Source organism: Onychomys torridus, chromosome 9, assembly GCF_903995425.1.
Source record: "Onychomys torridus chromosome 9, mOncTor1.1, whole genome shotgun sequence".
In the NCBI taxonomy this organism is placed as follows: Eukaryota; Metazoa; Chordata; class Mammalia; order Rodentia; family Cricetidae; genus Onychomys; species Onychomys torridus.
Genome location: NC_050451.1, coordinates 89622251 through 89648982, shown reverse-complemented (window position 1 = coordinate 89648982; position 26732 = coordinate 89622251). Strand labels below are relative to the sequence as shown.

Sequence of the window (26732 nt, the reverse complement as noted above, 5' to 3'; positions counted from 1 at the left end):
CCAGTCACTACACATTTGCATGCTGATTTCCTTTAACCAGCCCAACATTCTCAGGAGGTAGGGTGCCTCACAAGCTGTAGCACTTTCTAGATTTCAGGCAAACAACAGTTACCTGGGTCCTAGTGGTCTAGTTCCAGAGTTTAGCACACAACATGATGCAGAGCAAGCAACGAATTACCATTTGCCATGGCATTAAGCTTACAGAGACTCCAATCCATCACAAGGAAGAAACGGGACCAGACTGAGGTCATTTGCCACCAAAATACAGAGAACAGGAATTAGCCAATTCAGAAGGCACCAAAATCATCCAAGATGCTTGCTTGGTCCACAGCAAGCCACATTCCTCACTGGCTCCCAGAGAAAAGAGATCGAAACTCAACCAGAGGTTTGGTGAAAACAGTTCAAACAAACATCTAGGGAATGGTCAATTTTCTTAGTGTTCACAGTCTCCAAAATTCTGTCACAGTCAGTGTGACGGGGAGGGGGACACCTGATCCTTAATGCGGCAGACTGGCAGATGGACCCAGAGGTATACTTCCTTACCAGTATGCTAGCACCTTTGAGATGAGGCTTCCTATAATTGTTGGTAAAGTGTTTTCTTAAAGTAACACTAGTGACTTGTCATTAGAAATTACCACCACCTGGAGTGTCTGCTTTCCAAACTCTATCTCCTTACTTTTAGTTTTTACAGGGAAGTTCACATCCCACAGTCTGGGATGTAAACCCAATCTTCAACCCCATGTATATTTTATATTTTGCAAGATAGAGAACAGTGCATAATGATAATATAAACACATAGAAATGTTTCTAATATTTCATGTAAATACACAAATGCAAGTATGTAATTGTCTGCAAATATGTAATTGTGTATGTAGTTGTAAATATGTATTATTTATACAACTATCGAAGAATTTACTGAAACTTCCACCAACTACTTTGAACGATTCATGGTCCAAAGTTCCCACTTTGCTTTGTTTCCTCTTTGTGAGTGAGTGATAAATGCACCCCTTTCTGACGCTGTACAGGTTTCAAAAAGTGTTGTAATATACCATATCATTATCCTGCAGTGATAGGTCGCAGGTGATGGAGACCAGAAGTTCAATGACTGCTTTGCCTTGAGCATGTTGATGAGAACAAAGAGAGGAAGGCAGGACAATGGAGAAATGAGCTTCTCCCCACCTTTGGAGCATGACTTTGAAGTACCCAGGAAGTGACTATAATTAACATCCAATTTCCAAATCAATGTTTATGCTAGGTTCCAGAAGATAAAAGGGATAAAATATGCTCCTTGTTTTAAATGGTTTTGTGATTTGGCCAAAGTTTATATGTCGATGAAGAAGAACTTCGAAAACCCAAATGGAAAAATCTGTGTCTGCTCCAGTTAGCAGAGTTCCTTGATTAAAAAGCTCAAGTGATTGTACATTCTTTCCTCTCTTTGCCAGGTGTCAGGAGGGCAGGGTCTCAGATAGCTCAGGCTAGCCTTGTTCTCACTGTGTAGCTGAAGATGATCTTAAATTTCTGATCCTTCTATCTCTACCTTCCACATACTGGGGTTACAGACATACCTAGTGCATTCCCTGCCTTTACCTCCCTAGAATTATAGCATACACGTCCATACCCAGTTTATGGAGATTCGATAGAATTTTATACATGCTGAACAACCACTCTACCCACTGACTTACATGCCAGCCTCCCGTGGGTTTATCTTGACACAATGTATTCCAACTATAAATTCGTGGGACTATCTGTCAAATTGTCAAGCAAAGCCCACCGTATTTGTGGAGTATAGGTACCTGTCAGTAAATTCTGTATCAGTCTTTTGCTATGATAAACAAGTAAATTACTGCTCTAAAACAAAACATACTTTTGTCCTCACACGGATGATCAGTGAAAATGGCCAGAACATAACAAGCAGCTCAGAGGAAAAACAAGACTCAATGCTGGAAGCTCACACTGTCAGAATCAGCAGAGGGACTGGAGAGTTGGCTCAACACTTGTTGCTCTTGCAGACAACCTGGATTTGGTTGCTGGCACTCATAAGGTAAGTTCATATCCATCTATAATTCCAATTTCAAGGGATCCAGGACCTCCTTCTGAACTCCATGAGCACCAGGCACATGTGGTTCACAGACATACATGCAAGCAAAACATTCATTCACACAAAGTAAATCTAAAAGAAATAGATATCTAAACAAACAGCTGAGAGACTACAGATGTGCTTGGGCATGTAATTTTTAAAGAGGGACTCATTGAGCAGAGGTGGCCATACAGATAATGATTTGAGATACAGATGAATGTCTTTCAGAGAGGTGCCCATCTCCTTGGGCCTTGTTTTGAAATGCCTGCTATCTGATGGGGGAAGCAATGAACTGTCAGACTCCCAGGGGCTGACTCATGTCAACCGCTAATCAGCTCAGCCACAGAGGGAAACTCTTTGAAGCATGAACACAGGTAAGGCTGTTTGTGAAGATAAAGACACTGGCCAGACTGGAGTGTGAAATGGCAGCCAGTAAAGCAGAATCATTTTTAGATTTGAAGTAAAGAAAGCTAAGGAAGAGCTGACACCCAGCCCTTGATTCTGGGAAGTAGATTAAGAACTAGAAATGGTGAAAAACAGAGATAAAGGAAAGCTGCATTCTGCTCAGACTTAACCTCAGGCCTGCCTCATGTTCCCCAACCATTTGCAGAGGTGAGGACTCTTAGACTCTCAGACTCTGAAGGGGAGAGCATTCACCAACATCACCTGCTGGCTTCTATCAGGGCCACAGAGCCCCCGAGGAATCAATGTCCCCCTCCCAGGGAGTGCCTATTCCCAAAGAACAGTGCAAGGAGACGCAGATGGGCACAGCACAGTGGACCTCCTTTCTGCCCTCTCTTCTGAGAATCAATAGGAAGGGGACATTTACAACAGTAATACACAGTGACAGGGGGAAGTCACCACACTCAAGTGACAGATCCAAGTTTGGGCAGTGCTAAGCTTCCTTTAAATAAATAAATAAAGATGAAGGTGGTAAGATGCTCATTTAAAAGACAAACTTGCAACAAAAGATCTGAAACCAGGCTTAAATTTAAAATAATAATAATAATAATAATAATAATAATAATAATAATAATGGCTGGATAAATGGCTCATGATTAAGAGCACTCACTGCACCCCCAGAGGACTCAAGCTTCGTTCCCAGCACTCATGTGAGAAGTCTCACAACCAGCTGCCTGTAACTCCAGCTCTAGGGTATCCAACACCCTCCTCTGGCTTCTGAGAGCACCCACACACTTGGCATATACTCAGAGACACAAACACTAAAAAAAAAAAAAAAAAAGAAAGAAAAAAAACAGGCATAATAATAATCTTAATATAGAAAGTACTCAAAATAGATTCTTTTTACCTACATGAAAAAACTACAGATAAACACATACACACACACACACATACACACACACACACACACACACACACACACACACACACTCAGGCTCCATTTGACAGACTTCCAAGCACAGTCCCAGCTGGGAACCTGAATGACTTCCCAATGCTGTGACAAAAATCAAGTTGGCTTCTGAAGCCAGAGACTTGCACACCTGAAATGTCATTTTGAGCTTTCCATTATTTTCACAATGGAACAATATGAACACTAATTTTACTTCTAACCTTTCTTCCTTTGTCAGTTAGCAAGTGTTTAAAAAATGGAAAAAGAAAAAAAAATCTTGATTTCTGCACCCTTAAAGTAATACATAAGAAAAACCGAGAGAAAGCATTATTTAAAGTTATATTTTATACTTAAAGTGTTACTAACCTAAGTAATGCGGCACTAAGCCCATAGTGGAAAATAATTTCTTTTCATGACAGAAATGTTGTGTTCAAAAGCACTGTCATTCTGTAATTATGTTATGAACAGAATGCATCTGAAGAAGTGTTAAAAATCTCGATTGGAATGTGGAGGGGGTGGAGGGGACAAACATGTTTACAGTCTGTTCAAATCTGCAACTTCAAATGTTTGAGAAAAATTGTTTGGATGGGGCTGGGGAGATGGCTCAGCAGGCAAAGCACTTTTTAGGCAAATTATGAGGACCTGAGTTAGGATCCCAAGCATGCCCTCAGAAGCTTGGCGCAGGGCACACGCCTGTAACTGAAGCACTCGGTGTGGAGATGGGCAGAGGCTGGGGCCTCGATGGCTATCCCGACTAGCTAGCCTACTTGGCAAGTTTCAGGGTAGTAGAAGACCCTGCCTCAAAAACGCAAGTGAAAACTGATAGAAGACACCAATATCAATCTCTTGGCTCCACATGTGCACACATTGGTGAGTGTACCTGTGCACACGTAGGCATATACTCTACACATACACTACACACACACACACACACACACACACACACACACACACACTCCATACATACACATATGTACTCACACACACAAAAAAAGTTGTTTTAAGCAATTTTTTAAATATGCTTTAGCTTATAAATCAGAAATTGTTAAACATATACTGTTAAAACTTTTAAATGTTCAGCCTGACCTTGCCACCAACTCCAAGTCCTGTAAGACAGGATCTAGGACTTCTCCAATGAGTTAATTCCTAATATAATCAGTCACTCTGTGCCTCTCTTTCTGACCAGATACCATCACAAAGGCCTTGGCCCTTGCTGTGGGGAGTTCCCAGTGTGCTGTAGCATGCCTCTGTGGTCACTGGGTACAGGGTGCCTCATCACTCATTCCCCATGGATTATGCATCTTCAGTTCTGTGTGGATACTCAGTAAACTGGTTAAAATGTTAAAATGATATGAGCTAAGTTTCATGGCCACATATTGGGTTAATTCTCCATCTCTCATTCATGGAGACTGAACCCTAAGTTTATTTATTAACCCTTTGAAGAAAAAATATAAATGGCCCCTACTGATTTGTGAATAAGACCCAATACCAAAATGAACAGAATCATTCAAATGTACTTGCAAAACTTCATACTACTTCTCCCTGCAAAGCAAAATGCCCAAGGAAACTAGATCGTATGTGACAGTGTACAATTACGGAGGCATAAAGAGTACTCCAGTTCTGTTTCATTGGCAGACCTTTATGGCAAATTAAATTTGAAGTCACAAATTACTGAAAAGAGTGTACCAGGATGTGGATTCCTGCAGTCACTCACTGCCACCAGCTCTGTAACTGCTTCTGTTCTCTCTGCTCACTTTCAAACACTCAATTCTCCCACACTCAATGTGCCCAGTATATGTGTCTCCTCCACCCACCGACAAAAACACCTCCTGCTCCACAACATAGAGGACATTAACTGCTCCTCTTTTCTCTTGGAATACCATGGCTACCTTGCAAGAGAAGCCAAGGCCAGCATAGGTCTGTAAGCAATTAGATGCAGCCTGAATGGTTCAATAATGGCAGCACACTTAAAATAATCAAATGGCTTACTACAGTTTTGCTAAATTGAATGTTTACAGATGAGCAAAACAATCTCAAGAGTATTATGCACATTCACACTCTCAGACAAATCACAATGAGCCTTGCCTTTGAAATAAACATACTATCACAGAAATGCAGTTTTTAGATGACAGTAAACATGAAGTGACATCATAGTAGTGTCACAAGTCTGTCCGGTCAGAGTCTTTCATTTCCCTGTGGCTATTTTGCTGGGAAAGAGAGACTTCTATGTCTACATCGTAATTTCTGAACCCCAGCAGTATTCCTGCTGAATAGGAAAACCCTCCCTCGTTGAGTCTGTCCTATGGGCTATGGGGCACTCAGCATCACTGTGGCCCACTCAATAGATGCCTGTAGCACCCCACACCAACTATGACAATCAAAAATGTCTCCACACATTGCCAAATGTCCCGGGGAGGGGGGGGGCAGGGACTGCCTCCACAAGAGAACCACTGATCTAATCGATGCCAAGTCCTTTAATCTACAATAATGATAGGACAAGAGTTGACCTACAGGAATCTGCACGTTACATAACAACTAAAACTAACAACCACACTTCTCTTTATTTGCCTTTCTTTAAACCTGCTTCCTTTAAAGAAAAGCTCCTTCTCAAAGCACAAGGGAAGTCATTTGCCAGTGATCTTCAATCTTTTCCAGGAGGGCCTGAGCCTCCCACTACAGTAGACCCAGAGCTCACCCTTTATGGCCCAGCAAGACACAAGCACGGAAAGTTCTCCAGCAGAATCAGAGCCGTGGCTAGGGCTCTCACCCTGACCAAGGCACACCTTGCTATGACAGGCGTGTGGTTTCCACTCCAACAGGTTTTCTGCCAGCCTTGTACAAGCCCAGTTTCACTTTGTCAGTAAGGAAATTTCACTGAAGGCTGAGCCCAGAAACTGATTTCTTGTCAACCTTTTAGACCCAAGCACTCCTGGAAGTGGCTCCGGGCAAGCCCTACATGCAACACCCTCGAAATTAGGGGCCAACAAACATGTTTTGCCTAGTTCTCACGCAGAGGCTGCCGAGGTTCAAAGCCATATGATTGTAGAGGGGAACTCACTTAGCCTTAATACACATCACCAGCTTAAGGGAAGAACAGTTTGAAGGCTAAAGTTTCGTTGCCCATATAGGTTTTAGGAAAGGAAATTAAACAAATGCACCTTTGAATGGAAGTTAAAAGGACTGGTATATGGCAGAAGTAAGAATTTTCAGCAGCAAAACTTAGGGTTTAAGCTTTGATTCAATTCAACAGAAATGGACAACTCTCCTTCCAGGTACATATCACTGCTGTGGAGTTGGGAAAACACGCTACAGAGAGGTAAGTCAGTATGGGACAGTTTATTCCTCTGAAATATTTAGTGTCCGGTTTTAAAGCATCCCCTGCTGCTTGAGATTTTCGGTTAGACGGCTAGGAGACAATGCAGACTATTGGAAATACCTGTGGCATTGTTTTTCTTCATGAAACAATGGCCCTGTTTAAGATCCAATAGTTGATTTTACTAATGACTAAAGCTTCAATACTGAGCATTAAGGGCATAATCTTTATCTAAAGCATAGATGCAGTTTTCCATTTTCACTATTTCTACAGATAGAACAAAAGCATTTCCTCACTTGGAAAAATGTTAATTAAGTCCGAGAGCCGGATAAGGAGGGAAGCATTATTTCAAAATTATATAACTTCCATGTCACATTCTCCTGGTGACATGATTGTATTAGTGATTTCTGGGATGCAGTTTAGACGGGTAGGAAAAAAATATATCTTGTCACAGCTTAAAACCATGTGCCTGAAACCATTCACTCACACATGAGCACTACTGCCCACATAAACTCCAACAGAGTAGCCGCAGATGTGTGTTCACATCCACTTTTACCTTCTTGTCCAAAGTATTAAAACAGTGGGAAAAGGTTCGTTATTTTAAAAGCAACCACTATCAATGAGGTCTTTGGTCCTAGGCAGGTAGTCCTTCCAAATATTAACAAGTGGCTTTTACTGCTTGTTTCTTGTCATTTTCTGTTAACAATCACGTCCTGTTTCCAACTACCTAAAAACAACTTCAAACTGATTATTTTTTACCTTAAATTATAGTAATAGCCTCTAAATTCATAATTATAATGAACATCCTCACCATGAACAACCAAACACTATCATGCTAGAAAATATTAAAATATAAACCGCCACTCTGGTCAGTACAGAGATTTATAAGATCATGACACAGTATCAGTTACAGCTGGCTTCAGACTCTCAGTCCCCAATCCATTTTTTAAAGAGTCTATTTTGGAATGAGACCGAGAGAGGAAAGATCGTTCTGTAATCGCAAAATCTCTCAGCAATTATTTTCACTTAAGCTGCAGGCCTTCAGTTTAAAAATATATACCAATTTATTACATTTATCTATGGCATATTATACATGTAAAACACACTAGTGAAACTTACTTGACAGTGACTCGATTTGATAAATCCTGTAGGTCCCCGGGATGAAAAAGCTGGGCTTCTTTCAATCCAATCTGTTCACAAGCTTTCAAAAAAACGTTTATATTATCCTGTGAAAAGAATTGGAAAGTGATTGTTTAGCTGAGCTTGCTCTCAGACAAAGGTTACCAATTTTTATGATACAACTTCCCAGCTTCAAAGTCCAATTATAGTCAGCCAAAGAGGCGGTGGCAAGGACAGCGCATAAGTGTATTTGAGAGGAAAAAAAAAAAAAAAAAAAAGTCGGTGGACACGTATAGCCCTTCAGTCTTCCAGAGCATAAAAAGTGGTGTGTCTCATGGCCGAGCATACACGTTTCTGTGATCTTTGTGACTGGCACGTTAAACATTACCTGTTATAGGACAAGCGCCTAGCCAGTGAGCAGTAATCCACACTTTGATGTCAGCTCTGCTCTGCAAACAAACGCCCTCTTCCCAGCTTCGCACGGCAAGCTTCACCTCTTTAAAAATAACTCCAGCTACTGACATTCACCCACCCAGAAACTGTTGGCAGGGAAGAAATAAGAGGAGGAACGTTCTGTTTCTATGATTACAAATTACAGAACGGCTGTGGAATACCACACCTGGAATCTGGGTTTGGTTGCTGAGCCAGCTCGTGACAGGCACAGAGACCATGCTATAGGGCCCAGGAGAAGCCTGGTGCTTATTGGCTGAACTGTACCATTGGGGAGTGGCATATTACTCATTCCCTGCACCTGTCTGAAGAGCTGCCTCCAAAAAAAACTGAAAACTTATCCCCCACCTCCAAGCCTGCCCTCCTATCTAATTTCAAAACCTCCACCCTTGATTCACAAACCAATGCTTGCCATTACGCCAAGCTGCTGCGAGACCACGATATATTCTATTTTCAGAGCTCTGCATCGCAACCACACATGTTGGTTACTAGGATTAGCTTTGGCATCACCCTTTACTGCTCTTGAAAAAGAAAAGTACTTTGTGTTGCTGAGTTCCTGGTGACTCCATGTGGACTCTTTACTTTTGCTTCACTGGGGTTGTGGGCAGGGGAATGCCTTGCTTGCATGCTAGCACACGCTTGTCCACTTAGGTTGACTGGCAACACCACCTCTGTGGTGTGGGCCTCCCTGCAGCCACACCCACATCCCTCCCTCCACAGACCAGAAGACAATCTACTGCTTGGAGAAGGCAGAAGGACTTCCTATGCACAGGCAGCAAAGGGAGAATTGAGAAGTTCGGGGGGGGGGGGGGGGGGGATGAGAGGCGAGCAGGCCAGATCAGCCACTCAGGCTCCCCGGAGAATAAGGGACTTCAGAAAAGTGCAAGAGAAAGTGTGACGAAAAGACAGCGGTGACTGCCAAGGATGGGAAGGACAGGAACAATCCACAACAACAGCAACAGCAGCAAACGATTTGTGGATGTGGGAGGTTGTTCCAGGATGTCTCAGCAAAAAGCAGTGTGACTAGGATGACTAGGAACTGAAATGTTTGTATCATTTGAAATAAGTTGGCCCCAAAGATTTCAGAAATTTCTAAGTAAAAAAAAAAAAAAAAAAAAAAATTGAGCCACCTGAACAGATCACTTAATTTTAAATTGACTTTATGTAGAAAAGGGGGTAATAGAGTGGAGAAAAACTGAGGAAGACACCCAAAATTGACCTCTGACCTTCATATACATGTGTTCACATATATATATACATCCATGCATACATGAACATGGACAATCATGTACACACACACACACACACACACACACACACACACACACACATATAACTTACTACCAAAATTCTAGTAGGAACACAATGATAATTTCACTGTTAAGCTTACAGTTTCTAAATGCTATGCTATCTGTAATTATTTGAAAACACAAACTAACCATTTTGATAATGCCTACTCTCAGAAGAGCAGACAACAAAAATGAATCATTAGGCCAACATCCCACACCCAACACAAGGAAGCAAATCTCACATAAAAAAGGGAAAATAAACTATTAAGCATCTTCATATCTGCCTAACTTGGCTCTGAATGCTTGAAGTCACATGAACTTTCAGCTAAGAATATAGGACAGTAGAAGAATGCTTGCCTAGCAGACAAAAGGCCCCAGCAGAGTGCCTGGAACCACAAACAAATAAATGATAAAGTACTGAAACAAAATCAAACATAGAATAATCTTCAGGAACTGAGAGCAAAAACAACCAGCATATTTTACAAAAACATAATGGTACTCACCTGGTGAACAAAATGTACAATCCAGTAAGGGAGAGGCCACAGATTCCTCAAAACCCATCTAAGTATTTAGAGAGAAACCACTTCAAACCAAAAGTGGCCATACTCTATCAGGAACAAAGTTCAAGGAAAAACCCAAGTGTTGTGATTACATCCTAGTCTTGAATAAAAGCCTTTTTACCAGCCACAAAGCCGAATGCCGTTTTAAAAGCTTAGTGGTACTCGGTTTTAAAGCAGGAAAACCTTCTATATAAATTCACACATGGCCTATGCACTGGGAATGGGTCCTACTCCAATCAGAATTGTAACCTACATCATCGCATCTTGGACTGGAGCCCACTGGTAATTTATTTCCTGCAGTTTCAAAGGATCCAGGCAGAGCATTGCCTCAGGGGATATACAAAATTATAAAATAAAATTTTCATGTCTGTTCCAACATCAAGCAGCCACACCCAGCTCAGCATAATAAAAAGAAAGCATTCAGCCTTCACTGGATGGAATTATTTTCACTTGAAACTACCAAAAAAGGAGTGTGGGGGTGGGAGGGCAAAATAAAACAATAATAATAACAAAGCACAAATGGAAGTCAACCTCATCTAATTGGCCTGGGAGCCAGGACTGGCTTTAGAAAGATTAGTTCTGCTTTCTGGTCCCATGTTTCTTATCCATGCAGTGAGTGGCATACAGTTCTGCAACCCATTACAAAGGGCAGGCAATTCTCTGTGCAAGAAGAGCAGTGCCCAAACCCCCAATCCCTCAAATATTCCATAGCCCAATCGTTAGAAAAGACTTCCTGTCAAAATGAGCCTGCTTTACACACACACTGATGATGATCCGAACACCTTCAGTGCCCGCGGCAACTTCTCAAAACAACCCGAAATAACAACAATAATAATAATTAGTAATGATAAGCTCTCATATATCGAAGTAGCTCCTTCTCATTTACAGTGTTTGGGGAGGAAGGAAGGAAAGCACTGCAGAAAAAGTCGTCTTGAGATTTTTATACTCTCTCCAGCCCCCTCTCCACCTCTGATTCATCATCAGGAAAAATGGTACTTACTTACTAAGACGCTAGGATAAAAATGCCAGAAAGGGCTAAAAAGCTCTCCAGTTTGTATCAGTTGATTGCAGGACTTCTAATAGTTATGCAATGCCGCAAAATAAATGATCCTAAGACAGTGGCTTCTGCTAATTGTGTAGAGTCTGGAGTGTGGGATAGCCTGGACTAGGTGGTTCTGACATGGAAGACCCCTCATCCTGCTATAACTGAGAAGTCAGCCCAGTCTGCAGTCATCTAAAGGCTTTCCTGGTTTTGCAGCTGTTCCCAAGATGACTCACTCATGTGGTTGGCAAATCAGGGCAAATAGATGTTTCCATAGGACTACCAGAGAGAGCCAGTGATGTGAAAGGACCAAGCAGAAGCTGCACTTCCTGGCTTTTAAAGTCTTTCTCCATCATTTCTATAAGATTCGACTGTTACAGAGACCAGCCCTGTTCAGTCAAGACTATACAAGGACATAAATAACATATGAGGATCATCAGGCCACACTAGACTATTGGCTCCAATACTTCATTGTCTGGACACTGGTGATTCACACTGCACTCATGTAAAAAATTCACACTCTCTCCCAAGGCCTCAGTAATTCTGTTTATTAACATATTTGTTTAGTGCATGTATTGTGTGTGTGTGTGTGTGTGTGTGTGTGTGTGTGTGCGTGCGCGCGCGCGCGCGCGCGCGCATGCTGGGGGGGGGGGATGTTGGAGTGTATGTATGATGTTTTTATACTAGTATGGATGTATGCATGCCACAGCACACATGTAGAGGCCAGAGAACAACTTTCAGGTGGCGATGCTCTCATACCATGGGTTCTAAGAATCGAACTCAGGTTGCCAGCCTTGTGTGGCAGATGCCTTTACCCACTGTCTTAGAGCTGTTATTGCTGTGATGAAACTCTATGACCAAAGAAAGTTGGGGAGGGAAGAATTTATTTGGTTTACATTCCCATGCTGTAGTCCATCACTGAAGAAGTCATGACATGAACTCAAACAAGGTGGGGATCTGGAGGCAGCAACTGAAGGAGAGGCCTTGGAGGGGTGCTGCTCATTGGCTTGCTCCTCATGGCTTGCTCAACCTGCCTTCTCATTAGACCCACGACCACCAGCCCAGGGGTGACACCACCCACAGTGTGTTGCTCCACCACTATCAACACCATCAATCACTAAGAAAATTCCCTACAGGCTTGCCTATAACCCAATTTTACAGAGGCATTTTCTTAATTGAGGTTCCCTCCTCTCAGATTAACTTTAGCTTGTGTCTAGTTAACATAAAAACTATCCAGCACACACACTGGGCCATCTCACTGGACCATAACCCCCAAATTCTTATCCCTTATCGAAGTGAGATCAGAAAGTGGAATATCATCAAAGTCAGCTCCAGGCATGCACGAGGTTGGGCACGTCCCTTCCTGAAGTGGAGCCGTTGAGCACAGCTCCTCTCAACCCAACTGCCTCTGAATGAACATGAAGTTACTGCTCTTCTTGTCCTGAAAGCCTGCTTTACATACATGCAATACCTACACTTGCAGGGCCAAAGGTGACATCTCAAAAACAAACAAAAAAATGATAACCCCTAATGGTATCTCGATAGCTCCTTTTTGTTTACAGTGTTGCTATGGGGATAAATAAAGGCAAACACAACAGAAGAGTAGGAGGCTTGAGTTGGTGGGGAAACACACAAAGCACAAGCACTCTCCAGGTCAAAGTGTGGAGAAAGTAAAGGCACAGAAGAGCCACCTGTCCCCACAAACGCTGGATGTTTCTCAGTTAGGACCCAAAGTCAGGAACCATTTTCATGGTTTCTGGCTCCTCCCTCTGGAGTCTTCCTGTCACCTTAAACATCGCCTTCCTTTTTCCTTGCAAAGCAGCCTGTGGGAGCAGCTGTGTAGGTCCCTCAGTTGGCTTCCCATCTTGCCTGTAGACATTTGGGGTAATTAAAGAGTCTGGGTCTTTTCCTGTAGGCTGGCAGTGCTTCTGTAAACACCCGTCTCTCACAGATAAGGCAGCTCTGCTTTGAAGCTGACTAGGCTTCACTACCTTTGCAGACAGCCACTCCTGTGGACATCAAGAGAAGCCTTCTCTACTTCAGTCTCTAGGAAGACTGAGGGATGATACCCTGCAGCACCTTAGACACCCGGCTGCTAGGCTGGACAGTTCTAGGCACTGTCTTACATCTTTCTAGGAACTCAGAGGATTTTATTGCCACACCCTCAACTTCATCATTAGCCTTGTCTTCCTGCCAATGATCTGAATTTAACCTAGGCCTGAAAACTATTTCTCAATTCTAGCAACATTTACTGACTCCAGATTCTGGACGGTTGTCAATACCAATGATTTCTGTGTGCTTGGTGTTTCTTACTTTGTTCTTCCCCCTTCTCTCTCTCCTGAGGTTTTGCTCTAATCAGAAAGCAGATTCTAGACTTCAGCACTCTGGACTTTTCACTCCAAAAATGAAAACTCTTTACTTGACCACCTAGCCAATTGTATAATTCCTCAGTACACTGGAGTGACTTATCAGAAAGGGAGAATCCCCCTGGAAGCTGGCTATAATAGTTTTACAATAAGGAACACAGAATATCACTAATTTGGAAAATAAAAATGTATAGAGATACTGAACTTCAGATGCCCTGGTCTGGATACCCAGGTAGTAATAAATCAATTTCAGAGCCCATGAGAAATAGTTGATCTTAAAGCATAATTTAAGGAGAGCTAGAGAGATGGCTCAGAAGTTAAGAGCCCTTTCAGAGGACCTGGATATGGTTCTTAGAACTAACATGGCAGCTCACAACCATCTGTAACTCTAGTTTCAGTGATCTGATGCCTACCTCTGACTTTCTGAGGGCATTGCACATAGAGCATGCATAAACACATATGCTAGTAAAATGCCTTTATAACAAACAAATCAATCTGAAAAATAAGAGCTGCTTAAAAATATGGTTTAAGGTGGGCATTGGTGGCACACACCTTTAATCCCAGCACTTGGGAGGCAGAGGCAGGCAGATCTCTGTGAGTTTGAGGCCAGCCTGGTCTACAGAGCTAGTTCCAGGAAAGGTGCAAAGCTACACAGAGAAACCCTGTCTCAGAAAAAAAAAAAAAATGGCTTAAGAAGTCAGGCATGCACTGGCCATAGTTGAACTCAATGTTATAGATGAGCCTTCTTGGTAAAGGACAACCACAAGCTGGAGATTAACCTGGGCTACACGGTAATATCCCATCTCCAAAGGGAAAATGGAAATGAAAGAAAGAAGATATAACACTAGGGTGTATCTCAGTAGTGGAGCATTTGGACCACACCACAAGGCCCTGCATTCGAGTTCCAGAACAAGAAATTAAAAAAGGGAGGGAAGGAGGGAGGGAGGGAGGGAGAAAGGGAGAGGGATGACGGGAGAGAGGGAGGGGAAAGAATACAGATTCCCAATCAACTACAGTATTTTTAAAGGGCAGTTAAAGAAAGTCAAGAAAGAAAATCTAGGACCCAGAGAAATAAGACTAAAAGAAAGTATTATGAAACATGAGGAAAGAGAAGACGTTTCCAGAAGGGAAAGTAGGGAGCTGCAGTGAGCAACAATCATGAGGAATGCAAGGTACTCCAAGAACTTGACAATGGAATACCTTCAGTGACCGTAAAGTCTGGGGACCAAGAAGTACATGAAGGACAAAGAGACTGCACCTGGCAAAGATTCCCCAAACCAGGAAGACCTTTTAGTCACCTGACAGCCTTCTGGTCAAGTCACCTGCCCCTCCTCCTAAAGCTACCACTGTACCCCACCCCTTAGGATGCTCTCTCTCTCTGGAAGTGGGAGGTGGGCAGGAAACAGCTTTCACATCCAGTTATATCCAAATACAAATTGTGTCCCACCTCTTTCCCATTAATGTCCAGTTTTAAACAACCACATGTCTTCATCATCTGGGCTCTGTCATCATTATAAATACTGAACATGGAGTATGAGAGCAGCATAAAGCTGACAAACATTCCAACCCTAGGCCAGAGGTGAGGCAAGTCTTTGCTAAGGTCTCCCCTTTTGAGCCTGACAAACCAGTTGCCTTCTAGAAACATTTAACGAGTAACATTCTTATGTTACTTTAGCACATGTTCTTGTCCTTTTACCAGAGATAGACATCATTGGGATGAATGTCAGGGACCTAAATTAACCACACCTGTTTTAGTAAGCTCTCATTCATCTACACAAGGACTCTCTCCTTTTGTGACTTTACTCTTCTCTTCCTCTGCCCAATGCCACACCCACCTCCATGCCTTCCCCTCTGGATTATATCCCTGAGAACCAAGGAGATGCTCCAAGGAGATGCTCAGCCAAATCCACAACCACGCACACTGATAGCCGATCTCTGCACAACACACAGATGCAAACACAGTTCACATGTCCATTAACTGACCAGTGGATGCAGAAGCTGCAATGTCAGCATTCAAGATTGTTGCTCACCCATAAAAAAGCCACAAAATACAAACACACTCTACAGGTTAGGTGAACTTCCAAACCATAATGCTAAGTGAGATAGGCCAGTACTCAAAGGTCACATGTGCCATTTAAATGAAGTATCTAAAATGGCTATACCCCTAGAGACAGAATACAGGCTGGGGGTTGCCAGGGGCTAAAGAAGGAAGCAAGGAGAGACTACTTAATGATCAAGAGGTTTTACTTTGAAGCCCTGAAATGTTCAGTGATTATGAGTTACTATAAATACCACTAAATGATTAACTTTGGAATTTATGTTACATGAATCTCTTCTCAACAAATTATTTCTAAGAGGTGCCCTCTCCAATGTGTTTAAAACCGTAATGTTCTTTTTAAAAATGTTGGGTGTCTGGGGAAAAGCAATGTTGATAAATTGCTCGCCATGTAAGTAGGAAGACCAGAGTTTGATCCCAAGGACCCACTTAACCATGCTGGACTTGGTGGTGCACACTGGTAGTTCAGGCACTGGAAAGCCTGGACCTTGATGACTGACCAGTCCATCTGCTCAGGGAACAGAAGCCAATGAGAAAGCCTGTCTCAAAAATCAAGGTGGACAAAGCCTGTGAGATGGTTCCCTGGCTACAAGCATTTGCCATGCAAGACTGGTGACCTGAGTTTGATCCTTCAAACCCACGTAAAGAGCTAGGAGAGAACTGACTTCACAAAGTTGTCCTCTGACCTCCTCATGCATGCCATGGCATGTGCGTACCCACACACATACATTATACAGGCACACATACAACTAATAATAAATTTTAAAGGTGAATGGCTCCCAGGGGAACACTCAAGGTTGACCTCTAACCTGTACATGCACATGTACACACACATACACACAAATATTTATATACATTTTAAAATGTTGCATAGTCTAACTTACATGAATGATACTATGTTCCAGATTTATTTTCCATTACACATCAAATCATTCGTTATCAAAAGTCAATATCCTCATTCAAACTACACCACCTAGGCTTGTACTGGCTCCTAAGTCATTTTCATTATTACTTGAAGGATCAAAAATAAATAGCAAATCTTCAGTGATAAATATTAACTGTGTTGACTTCAAAAGGGCAGAGAGAATACACACATCACAGAATTCTCCACATCCCAGTTCCTCCTGAGTATAAAAGTAGACATGCAACCAAATATCTGGTCATTGCAGTCCGCCACTTGGACCCCTTTCTGTCAATATTTCCTGAGTAGATAAGGTCAAGACATGTCTGTCTGAAGTAAGAGTTTTTATAGAGACAAGGCTAATAAAGGGATTCATCACAGATGACTAAGCTCAAAGTCCCAAGCAATTACAAAAGTGACCGAAGCTATGCGTAGGGGTCTGCCTTGAAAGCAGCTCCTAAGCTCCGAGAAGATACCACCCAGAAGTCCTACTTCCCAAGATTCTTCTTGTGGCTTTAGAAATAGCAGAAGGGGGCAAGCCTAACTGCAAACAAAACTTTTAAAATGCAGGAGAGTACATGACATGTATTACTTAGAGTATATCACTTAGGCCCAGTGATTTGGGAATCCCCATTGCTTTCTTATTTTGATGCAGCCTTGAAGTCTCAAAATGTTCACAGTGATATAGAGGTAGGCATCCTTTGAAGCAGAGGCATCCAGCTGAAGTCATCTGTTGACCAGACACCAATTGACTGATTGCAGACACCAGTCACCAGCCGGTCCCATGCAAACACAGAGGAACCATGTAGATGAAGGTGATACACTGTGAAGCAGAGGAACGGCAGCCTAGCTGCCTGCCATAAAGCAAGGTCGCAAAACAGTGTCACTGCCTATGCCCAGGAGCCTGGTGGACACACAGAAACTTGGATTTCATTCTAGACTTTCTCAAGCGCAGCCCATGTTAGAGGAATATTCCCCAGAAGTCCTCAGTCTTGAGAGGCAAAGAGAGAAAAGCAATACCAAATAGAACTCAGTGTTCTTCACTGTGCACTGAAATCCCTAGAGAGAGATGCTGGAGTCCATATTATACTATTCCCCAAAAGTGTTGGAATTCTACTTTCATGGCATATAAACAGGGATCGAATTTCTTTTTTAAGCAACCACTAAGTAGGGGTGACTAAAATGTATTCACATTTGTACTTTAACTATACAGATGCCATTAAGAAAGAAGTTGGGTAACAATTTGATCAGCTGGTCCTGGCTGCTTTTGAGGAAATTTTGAAAGACTATCTCACTTACCTCAAATTCACTAGATAGCCCAGGCTGGCCTTGAACTCACGTCAGTTCTCCTATCTCAGTTTTCTAAGTGCATCATGTTCAACTAATCTTAGCTTTTTAATTTATTTTGAGGTAAAAGCATCCTCAACCTTATAGCTTATGTCGTTTAGATAATAACAAATATAGTTAATGCAGTTATCAACAAATACATACTCATTTTAGGAATATCATATATATGTAAATATTCATCAGCCCAGCTTTCCATTGTACTTATAAGGAAAGAAAGTAGTTAGTCTTAACCTTTTTCTGTTAATCTGTTTGAGATAGGATCTCACTATACTGCCCAGATAGGGCTCAAATTTAAGATCCTCCTGCCTCAACTTCCTGAGGCCTGGGGTTACAGGGGTACATCACTATACCCTGCTTCGTTTTGTCTTTTAAGTTACCTTGGTTATTAAAGAAAAGAGCTTGGTCATTGCTCAGAGCCAAGGAGCTGAGGACAAGGACAGCAGTTGAGTTTTGTACCACAAGAGAACAGGAATAGAGACCAACCAGAGGGTAGAGGAACTGCCAAGAGACACAGAGGGACCAGGAGATTATCCACGGCTGCAGTGCCAGCAGTGTGGCAACTGAGTTTTTGCCAGCACTGCTTGGCAGAGCAGGAGCAAAAACCACCACAGTAAGAGCGGCAGACCTGAGAGCTGGCAATTCAGGGCAGCAGAGAGCCAGGGGAAAGGGACTGAGTGCTCTGGTGAAGGCTGTTTGCCCACGTGTTTAATTAACCTGAGAGACACTGGGCGACCCAAAAGCAGTAACAGGCTTTGTCCAGTCACAGAACGAATAAGGGGACAGTTTGACACATTATTCAAATCACACTTTACATCAAAAGTGATGACATTCTAAAACTCACCTGCTTTTAAAAAAAAAAAAAAAAGGCTGAAATGCTAAAGGATTCTGTGTTCCACAGTACAGCATGTAGCTGCTTTCAAAATTGCATCATAACAACTCAGAAAGAGAGAGAGACAGAGAGAGACAGAGACAGAGAGAGACAGAGAGAGAGAGAGAGAGAGAGAGAGAGAGAGAGAGAGAGAGAGAGAGAGAGAGAGAGAGAGCTTGCTTTTATGAAGCTAATTTAGGGAAGGGAAATTGCCTGGCAACACTTGAGAACCAGCTGGGAGGGAGCACTTCCTTGGGCCAGGCCACTGCCCCACCTCCACCTCATACACTCAGTGAGCCCAGATCATCAGCCCTGACGCAAACTTTTCCAGTCCTGGGACATGCTGCTTCTCCAGGCTCACTCCCTTTAGTCATTCCAAAGTCTCGGTGCTCCTAAAGGTAAAACACTGCTCCAAAACTCACCTACTTAGTGCACAGTGAAACTTCTTTCTCCATTCCTAACATACGTCTTAGCTAACTGAACGGCAGTCCATCCTCCAAGACCCCAGCAGCTCTCCCCCAAGGTCACATTATCGCTTTAAATGTCCCTTGTCCCCGAGTGGCATTTTCACTTCTTGTGTTATCTTCACTGGTCCTGCAACTGGCAACGCTTTTCCTCGTTCTGAGCTTTTGCTTTTTGTCAGGTAGCATACCTTACAAATATTATCCTACTCAAATTCCCTTTAAAAGAAAAAAAAAAAAAAACTACAAAGTCTCATTGTCTGTATTTTAAACAGAGGAAAAGTAGGCATCCAAGGTCACCAGTCCCATCCCAGATCCTAAATTACCCTGTTGGGTTGGTCAAGTATGGCAGTGTAATTCAGACAGATACACTTAACCCCTGTAATAGCTTCCGAATGCTGCAATAAGATTCCTGTAACCCAGCTTTATTACCTCAGGTCCACAAGTCATCCATCCAAGTCAGTGGTTCTCAACCTTCCTAATGCTGCAACCCTCATTGTGTGGTGACCCCCAACCATAGAATTATTTTCTCTGCTACTTCATAACTGTAATTTTACTACTATTATGAATTATAATGTACATATCGAATATGCAAGATATCTGATATGTGACCCCCATGAAAGGTTCATTCAACCCCTAGGGGGTCACGACTCACAGGTTGAGAATCACTGATCTAAGTTCTCACTGGGCTGAAATCCAGGTGTCCACCAGTTAAGTTTCTGCATTCTAAGAGAAACTTTACATTCCCTTCTTCTAATGGCTCCCAACACCTTGGCTCACTCTCCTGTCCTATCTTCAAAACAAGTTGCCTCAGATAAGTTATCAGTGTCTCCTCAACCCTCTTCCTCTATACACAGGCTTGTGAGTGCATTGGGCCCACCTCGACCCTCTACCTTAAAATCAGTAGATTAGCAACCTCAGTCCCATCCAAATTCTCCTTGGCCAGTTTCCATGGTTTATAATGCAAGCTACCATTGAGACTACCAACTACAGCAATGTCTAAGCCTCCTTTAAGGCAGGTCCTGTGTGCTAGGTCCTCCCTTACTAGGATAAAAGCCTCCATAACCCAAGGCTGGACTTCACAGTGCTCAAGATTTGCCAAAGACTAGTTAATAATGCTTACTCATAAAAGAAGGTTGGTAGGCTACTACTTAGAGCATAGGGAGAAAGGGGTTATAATGTGATTATATACTATGCAGCATTTCAGCATATGATAAGAGGGCAGTGAAGGAAGTCACCTGAACCTCACCTGGTACAGGCTTAGCATTTTTCTTCTGTTGGCATTGGAAATACTGTTAATTGACATCATATGCTTTAGCAATACCCAGGGACCCTCATTCGCATTTCATTGGAAGATGCATCAAATATGGCTGGTCAAGTTTAGAAGAAAAATAAACCAAGTAAAACCATTCTGGGTTCCCATGACCTTTTTTTCCAATTAAAATATAGTTAACATTTATTCCTGTTTAACATCCTTTTGGAGCTGGGCCCATCTAGATCATTTTTATAAATGTACATTTGATTAATTTGTATACAACCTGTACTTAAACCAGAATTATCATGATTCAGCCAAATACAAAACATTTTCTTACAAATACTGATGAAAACTTAAGGATCATAGTGCTGGACAGGGCAAAGGGGGTGGGAATCATCCCTGGCAAAGCACATTACAACATAACCTTTCACACAATAGTTGACTTTTAATAGGTAGAGTCTCCAAATTGCAAAAACAAGAATGAACTTCATCATATATCTTTGCACTTTTTTACTTCCAATTCTTAAAGCTAGATAGATTCTATAGCCTAAAGGTATCCAAACACTTATCTTTAGACAGCCAGAGACATCCTGTCTATAGAAATGAGGTTGCTGAAACCCATTGAGAATCAAGAAATCAGGCAAAGAAATATCACTACACAAAACAGGATGGAAAGAAGAGAGAGAGGAAGAAGAAAAGAAGTCAGCTGAAGCTCAGACTGAAATCCTAATGGGCCCCCTGACCACATCTTCAGGTTTCATGGTCGTGGATTTGAGGAGCGTGTGCTAGCTAGTCTTATGTCTACTTCATACAAGCTGTAGTCAACTGAGAGGAGGAAACCTCAATTGGGAAAATGCCTCTATAAAATCGGGCTGTAGGCAAGTCTGTAGGGTATTTTCTTAGTGACTGATGTGGGAGGGCCAAACCCATTGTTGGTAGTGCCATCCTTGGGATGGTAGTCCTGGATTCTATAAGAAAGCAGGCTGTGAGGAAGCCATGAGGAGCAAGCCAATAAGAAGCATCCCTCCATGCCTGGACTGGTCTATTCTGGTGACCAGTCTAGTGAATAACCTGGCTGTCGTCATGGAGCTTTTGTCCAGTGACTAATGGGGGTAGATACAGAGATTCACGGCCAGGCACCAGGCTGAGCCCCGGGAATCCAATTAATGAGAGAGGGGAGAGATACTGTAGGTGAGAGAATGTCAAGATCATGATGGGAAGATGTGCAGAGATGACCGGCCACACTAGTGGAAGCCCATGAACTGTGGACTGGTGGCTGTGGAACCCCATGGGACTGGACTAGGCCCTCTAGATGTAGAGGATGGTTGTTTGGCTCAAACTGTTTGGGGGGCACCTGGGTAGGGGGATTAGGGGTCTGTCCCTGGTGCATGGGTGGGCTTCTGGGAGTCTGGTACCTGTGGTGTGACGCCTTGCAGAGCCTTAGTGCAGTCAGGGGGGTGGGGGCTTGGACCTGCCTGGGCTCAGTGTGCTGGGCTCTGCAGACTCCCCATGGGAGACCTTGATTTGTGGGGATGTGGGGTGGCTTGGGAGGGAGGGCTGGGAGGAGGGGGGAGGGAGGAAGGGGGATCTGTGGGTGATGTGTGGAGTGAGTGGAAGGTTTCTTGATGAGAGGGATGAAAAGAAAAAAAGAAATGCTAACTTGGAAAATGTTTCCTTTGATGAGTATGTAGTGTCCTTTCCTAACAATTTTATTAGTTGTGATTTGAAGTCTTTTGTGTCACAAATTAAAAATGCCACACACAAAAAAAAAAGAAGCATCCCTCCAAGGCCTCAGCATCAGCTCCAACCTCCAGGTTCCTGCCCTGTTTGAGTTCCTGTCCTGACTTCCTTAATTAACGAACAGTGATAGGGAAGTGTAAGCCAAACCCTTTCTTTCCCAAGTGGCTTTTGTCATGGTGTTTCATCACAGCAGTAGTAAATCTAAGATAGAGCACTAAAATACTAATGGTCTTCCCAAGTACTATCCAAGATGGCCTCTGTCTTAGAGTTACCGCTCTATTGAGAGAACTGCAGGTGTTTGCATATGCTAAGGTCTGAGTTCTTTCTGTCTGTCAAGTGGACACATGCCTGCTTCCTGCCATGACAATTGTAAAATAACCCTCTGAGACTGTAAACAATCCCCCCCCAATTAAATGCCTTCTTTTATAATTGTCCTGGTCATGGTGTCTCTTCACAGCCAGAGAACAGTGCCTAAGACACTCTGTGAAACCTATCACAACTGGGTAAGAGAAAACATGGTTTGTGTCTTCTGTTTCTTGCCCTGGAACTTATTATCATCCTTCTCTGTTGTACTCTCGGCCATGGAAGGACATCATCTCTTCTTACCTGAAAGACTGCATCAGCCAGACTCTCCAGAGAAAGAGAATCAACAGGCTGGATATAAAAAGGGGCTTCTTAGGTCAGACACATGGCCCAGCAAGTAAAGGTGCTTGCTGACAATCCTGACAATTTAAGTTCAATCCCCACAACCCACCTGGAAAAAAAGAATCATCTCCTGAAAGTTGTCCAATAGTCTTCACAAATATGCATGCGCACATGCACACACGGTTAAAAAAAAAAAAAAAAAGTTGAATATAAAGTAGGGGCTTATCAGAAGAAACTACGAAGCCTGAAATGCCCCAGGCTGGAGATGCAGGAGAGTTGACCGCATAGTGCCATTCCAAAGCCTGAAGACCTGAAGAACAGGAAAGTTGATAGAAGGATATGAACAGTGGTCTTTGAGCCAGCAGGCTCGAGAACAACTGGTCCTTCAGTTCAAGTCAAAGGGAGGAAAAACCCCTATGACTGCTCTGGCAGGCTGACAAGCTCCCTCTCACTCGAAAGCTCAGCCTGCTTCTACGGGCAGGCGGACCTTCCACTGACTGATGGGTAAGGCCCACCTCTATCTGCTTTCCTTCATCTACTGATTCAAATGTTAATGTCCTCTAAACACACATTCACAAAAAAACGCCCAGCATCACAGGTATACAGGACATCCAGTATTACAACCGAGCTGATACAGAAAATAAACTGTCACTATTACTGAAACAGTCTGTTCTCGGAGCAACACTGAACATGCTTCAGCAGTTTTATTCAGATATAACACACACCACACAATCCACCCATTTAAAACACACACCACACTGCTTCTTACGTACTCACAGATAATGTCTACCCACAACCACAGCGACCACTAACCTTAGAACAACAAATTACATTCTCTCATTATATCCCCTAAGACTCCTAACTGTGCTTCACACACCAGAACCCATGAGGCTTCCTCAAATCTGGCTTACCCACCACTCCTCACCCAAGCAGACCCTACTCTCTTCCTTAGGTCTGGAAAACTCCCACTGGCTCCAGCCTTCCAAAGCTCCCTCCTTACAGAGACTTCATTCAGGTCCCTCATTAGAATCATTGCTGGTCTACTTCTATTATCTTCCCCATACAATTGCTGGCAACAAAGGCAGTATTAGATTTTCTCCACTGGAGTTATTGGCATCTATCAAAACATCGTTCACTTACAGGACCCCCGTCATGTTCTCACTTGACTGCAGGGAAGGTCAGCTTGCAGAGAGAAGAACTTCCTCTACCTTCTTTTTAGCCTTGTCCCAAGTGTGAGAAAGCGGCATGACCTCATGGTAGACATTCAATAAATGTTTCCAGGAAGGGAGGGCCTTCCTGAGACTTATCAAGGGACTAGTGCCTCACATCAGTTTCAAACCTTCCATTCTAGTTCTTATCAACCTCATTTGCTCCTCAATTGGCAATTTCTGCATAACAAAAATGACCTTAAAAGGGGCTCTTCCGGGTTTATTGGAATGAAACTGTGAGATAATCCTACTCAAATACTGAATCAATTTTTCCAGATTAATTATTTTAACTCTGCAAGTTATAGTGTTGCTTCAGCAATTCTAAATCATTAATGTTATAACAGAAAAAAGAAGTTGCCCTCAAGGCAGAAACTTGGTACATAAACGTTGATCTCAGACTGAAAAACAAGCAGGCTGGGGAGCCACAGGAAAGCACTCCTGAACTTGTGCCAGCACCATGATTAAGTGATTGGGGCTTGAAATAAAACAGGAGTTTCCTGCTTTACTGCACTACATCATCAACTGGGCACATCAGCAACAACTGAAGGGGCCAGTGAGATCACTCAGAGGGTAAAGGTGCTGGTCCTGCAAGCCTGGAGACCTGAGTTCAAGCCCCAGAGCCCACATGAAGGTGGAAGGAGACAGTGGGCTCCACAGTTGTCTTTTGACCTCTGCACACTTGCCATAGCATGTGTACTCCTCTAGCACACACACAAAATAGAACAACTCAAAGTTGATGATGAGTTTTAAATCCCCAGTCTTGATGACACTTATTTTTTATTGAAAGGAGGAGAGAAGTGACGAGATAAAAAGGCTTGAAGTCTCTTGAGAGTGCTTTGTAAACAGCAAAGCCACCACTGCCTTCTTCATATGCCTCTTCTATGGAAGTGCTTAGGCACTCAGCATTTATAGCTAAGGTTTTCTTACCAACAAAATGGCCAATAAACATGACCTTGTCTAGTCAACAGATCTGATGCTGGATAATCCTGAGACCATTTCAAAACACAGATGGTGAGCCACAGAAACCCCAGGGAAACATATATTGATAAGTAAATAAATTATCATAAAACCATGGAACATGCCAGGTGATGGTGGTGCACATCTTTAATCCCAGCACTCAGGAAGCAGAGGCAGGCGGATCTCTATGAGTTCAAGGCCAGCCTGGGCTACAGAGTGAGTTCCAGGAAAGGTGCAAAGCTACACAGAGATACCCTGTCTTGAAAAACAAAAAACAAAAAACAACAAATAAGCATTTTTGATTCTTAATGTGATCTTATTTTCAGTAGATGCTTAACTTTTACTTGGTAATTTTTTACATAAGTAAGCAATACAATAATATTAATGTACAATATTGTTTATTCTTTACATAGAAGATATAGTACTCTACTTCTCTTAGTGGTGCTTGTTTTAATGAAGAAACAATGAGTCTCAGTACATGAGAGACCAAGACTGGAGGACTGGACATTTGAGGCTATCCTGGGCCATATCATGAGACTGTTTCAAAAGAAAATAATATTTTTTGAATGAGACTGACCATAGAGCCATTTTAGAAGTTGAGTCAAAGTTATACAACTTATAAATGTGGTTTGTAGTTTACCAGGCAGCAGTGATGCAAGCCCAGCACTCACTTAGAGGCAGAGGCAGGTAGATCTCTAAGTTCGAGGTCAGCCTGATCTACAGAGTGAGTTTCAGGACAGCCAGGGCCATAGAGAGAAATTTTGTCTCAAAAGGCCAAAATAATAATAATAATAGTAATTTTAACCAAGTTTATCAATGTCTTCTAATATTCACTGTCTGTATTTGAAAATGGGGAGAGAAAGATTCATCTACTAACTCAATAAAACATGAAGCTGATATGGTAGCTATAATATTGATCCAAAGAGATGATTTGAGAGAAACAAAATTTAAGAGCATGAAAATTCATGGAAGCATAGAACTATCACTAATTATCAAATGTGGTGAAATGAAAATCCCTACAATGACAGGAGAGTTAAACATGAGTAGACAGCCCATCATAGGAAGGGCTTGCTGTCTCCATGCCTTCCCAAGCTTACAAAGACTGATTTTCACCCTCTGAAAATGGGGAACACAGCTATCAGAATCACATAGTCTTATTGGATGAGCAATCAAACAGACAAGTGCTGTGGGATATCTTTCTGTATGCTGTGAATATGGGTTGCTCTGATTGGTTGATAAATAAATCCGCATTGGCCTATGGCAGGGCAGGATGGAGCCAGGTGGGAAAATCCAAGAGAGACAGTGGGAGGAGAAAGGAGAGTGAAGCAGACGCTGCCAGGAGAAGCAAGACGTCAAGTACCAGAAAGCCACAAGCCACGGGGCAAGCTATAGATTTGTAGAAATGGGCAAATTTAAGATGTAAGAGCTAGATAGCAAGAAGCCTGCCATGGCCATAGTTTGACAATAATATAAGCCTCTGTGTGTTTATTTGGATCTGAGCAGCTACAGGACCGGGCAGGACATAGGAAAACTTCCAACTACAGACAAAGATGAATAATTCAAAGAGAACTCACTAGGTGGAAGCCATCCCAGGTGTTCTGATGTAGAAGAACACTTTGGAGTCATCTACAAAATCAGCAAAAAGTCTCCAGAAGAGAGGACATTTCCTTCTAACCTACATAGCTAATTATCATCTTAATTTCTTTTTGTTTTTACATTTCAATTAA

The 26732-nt window shown here is 42.6% G+C and overlaps 1 protein-coding gene across 3 annotated transcripts in view; it reads right to left on the bottom strand.

Annotated features, from left to right (window-relative positions):
• The window catches only part of Lmo7 (LIM domain 7), a 214716-nt gene that overhangs the window by 89731 nt on the left and 98253 nt on the right, over positions 1-26732 (bottom strand). For all 3 annotated transcript variants that reach the window (XM_036199233.1, XM_036199235.1, XM_036199234.1), the window contains one exon: positions 7861-7967. In XM_036199233.1, coding sequence (XP_036055126.1) covers positions 7861-7967 — 107 coding nt within the window. Of the gene's footprint in view, positions 1-7860; positions 7968-26732 lie in introns of those variants that run through there.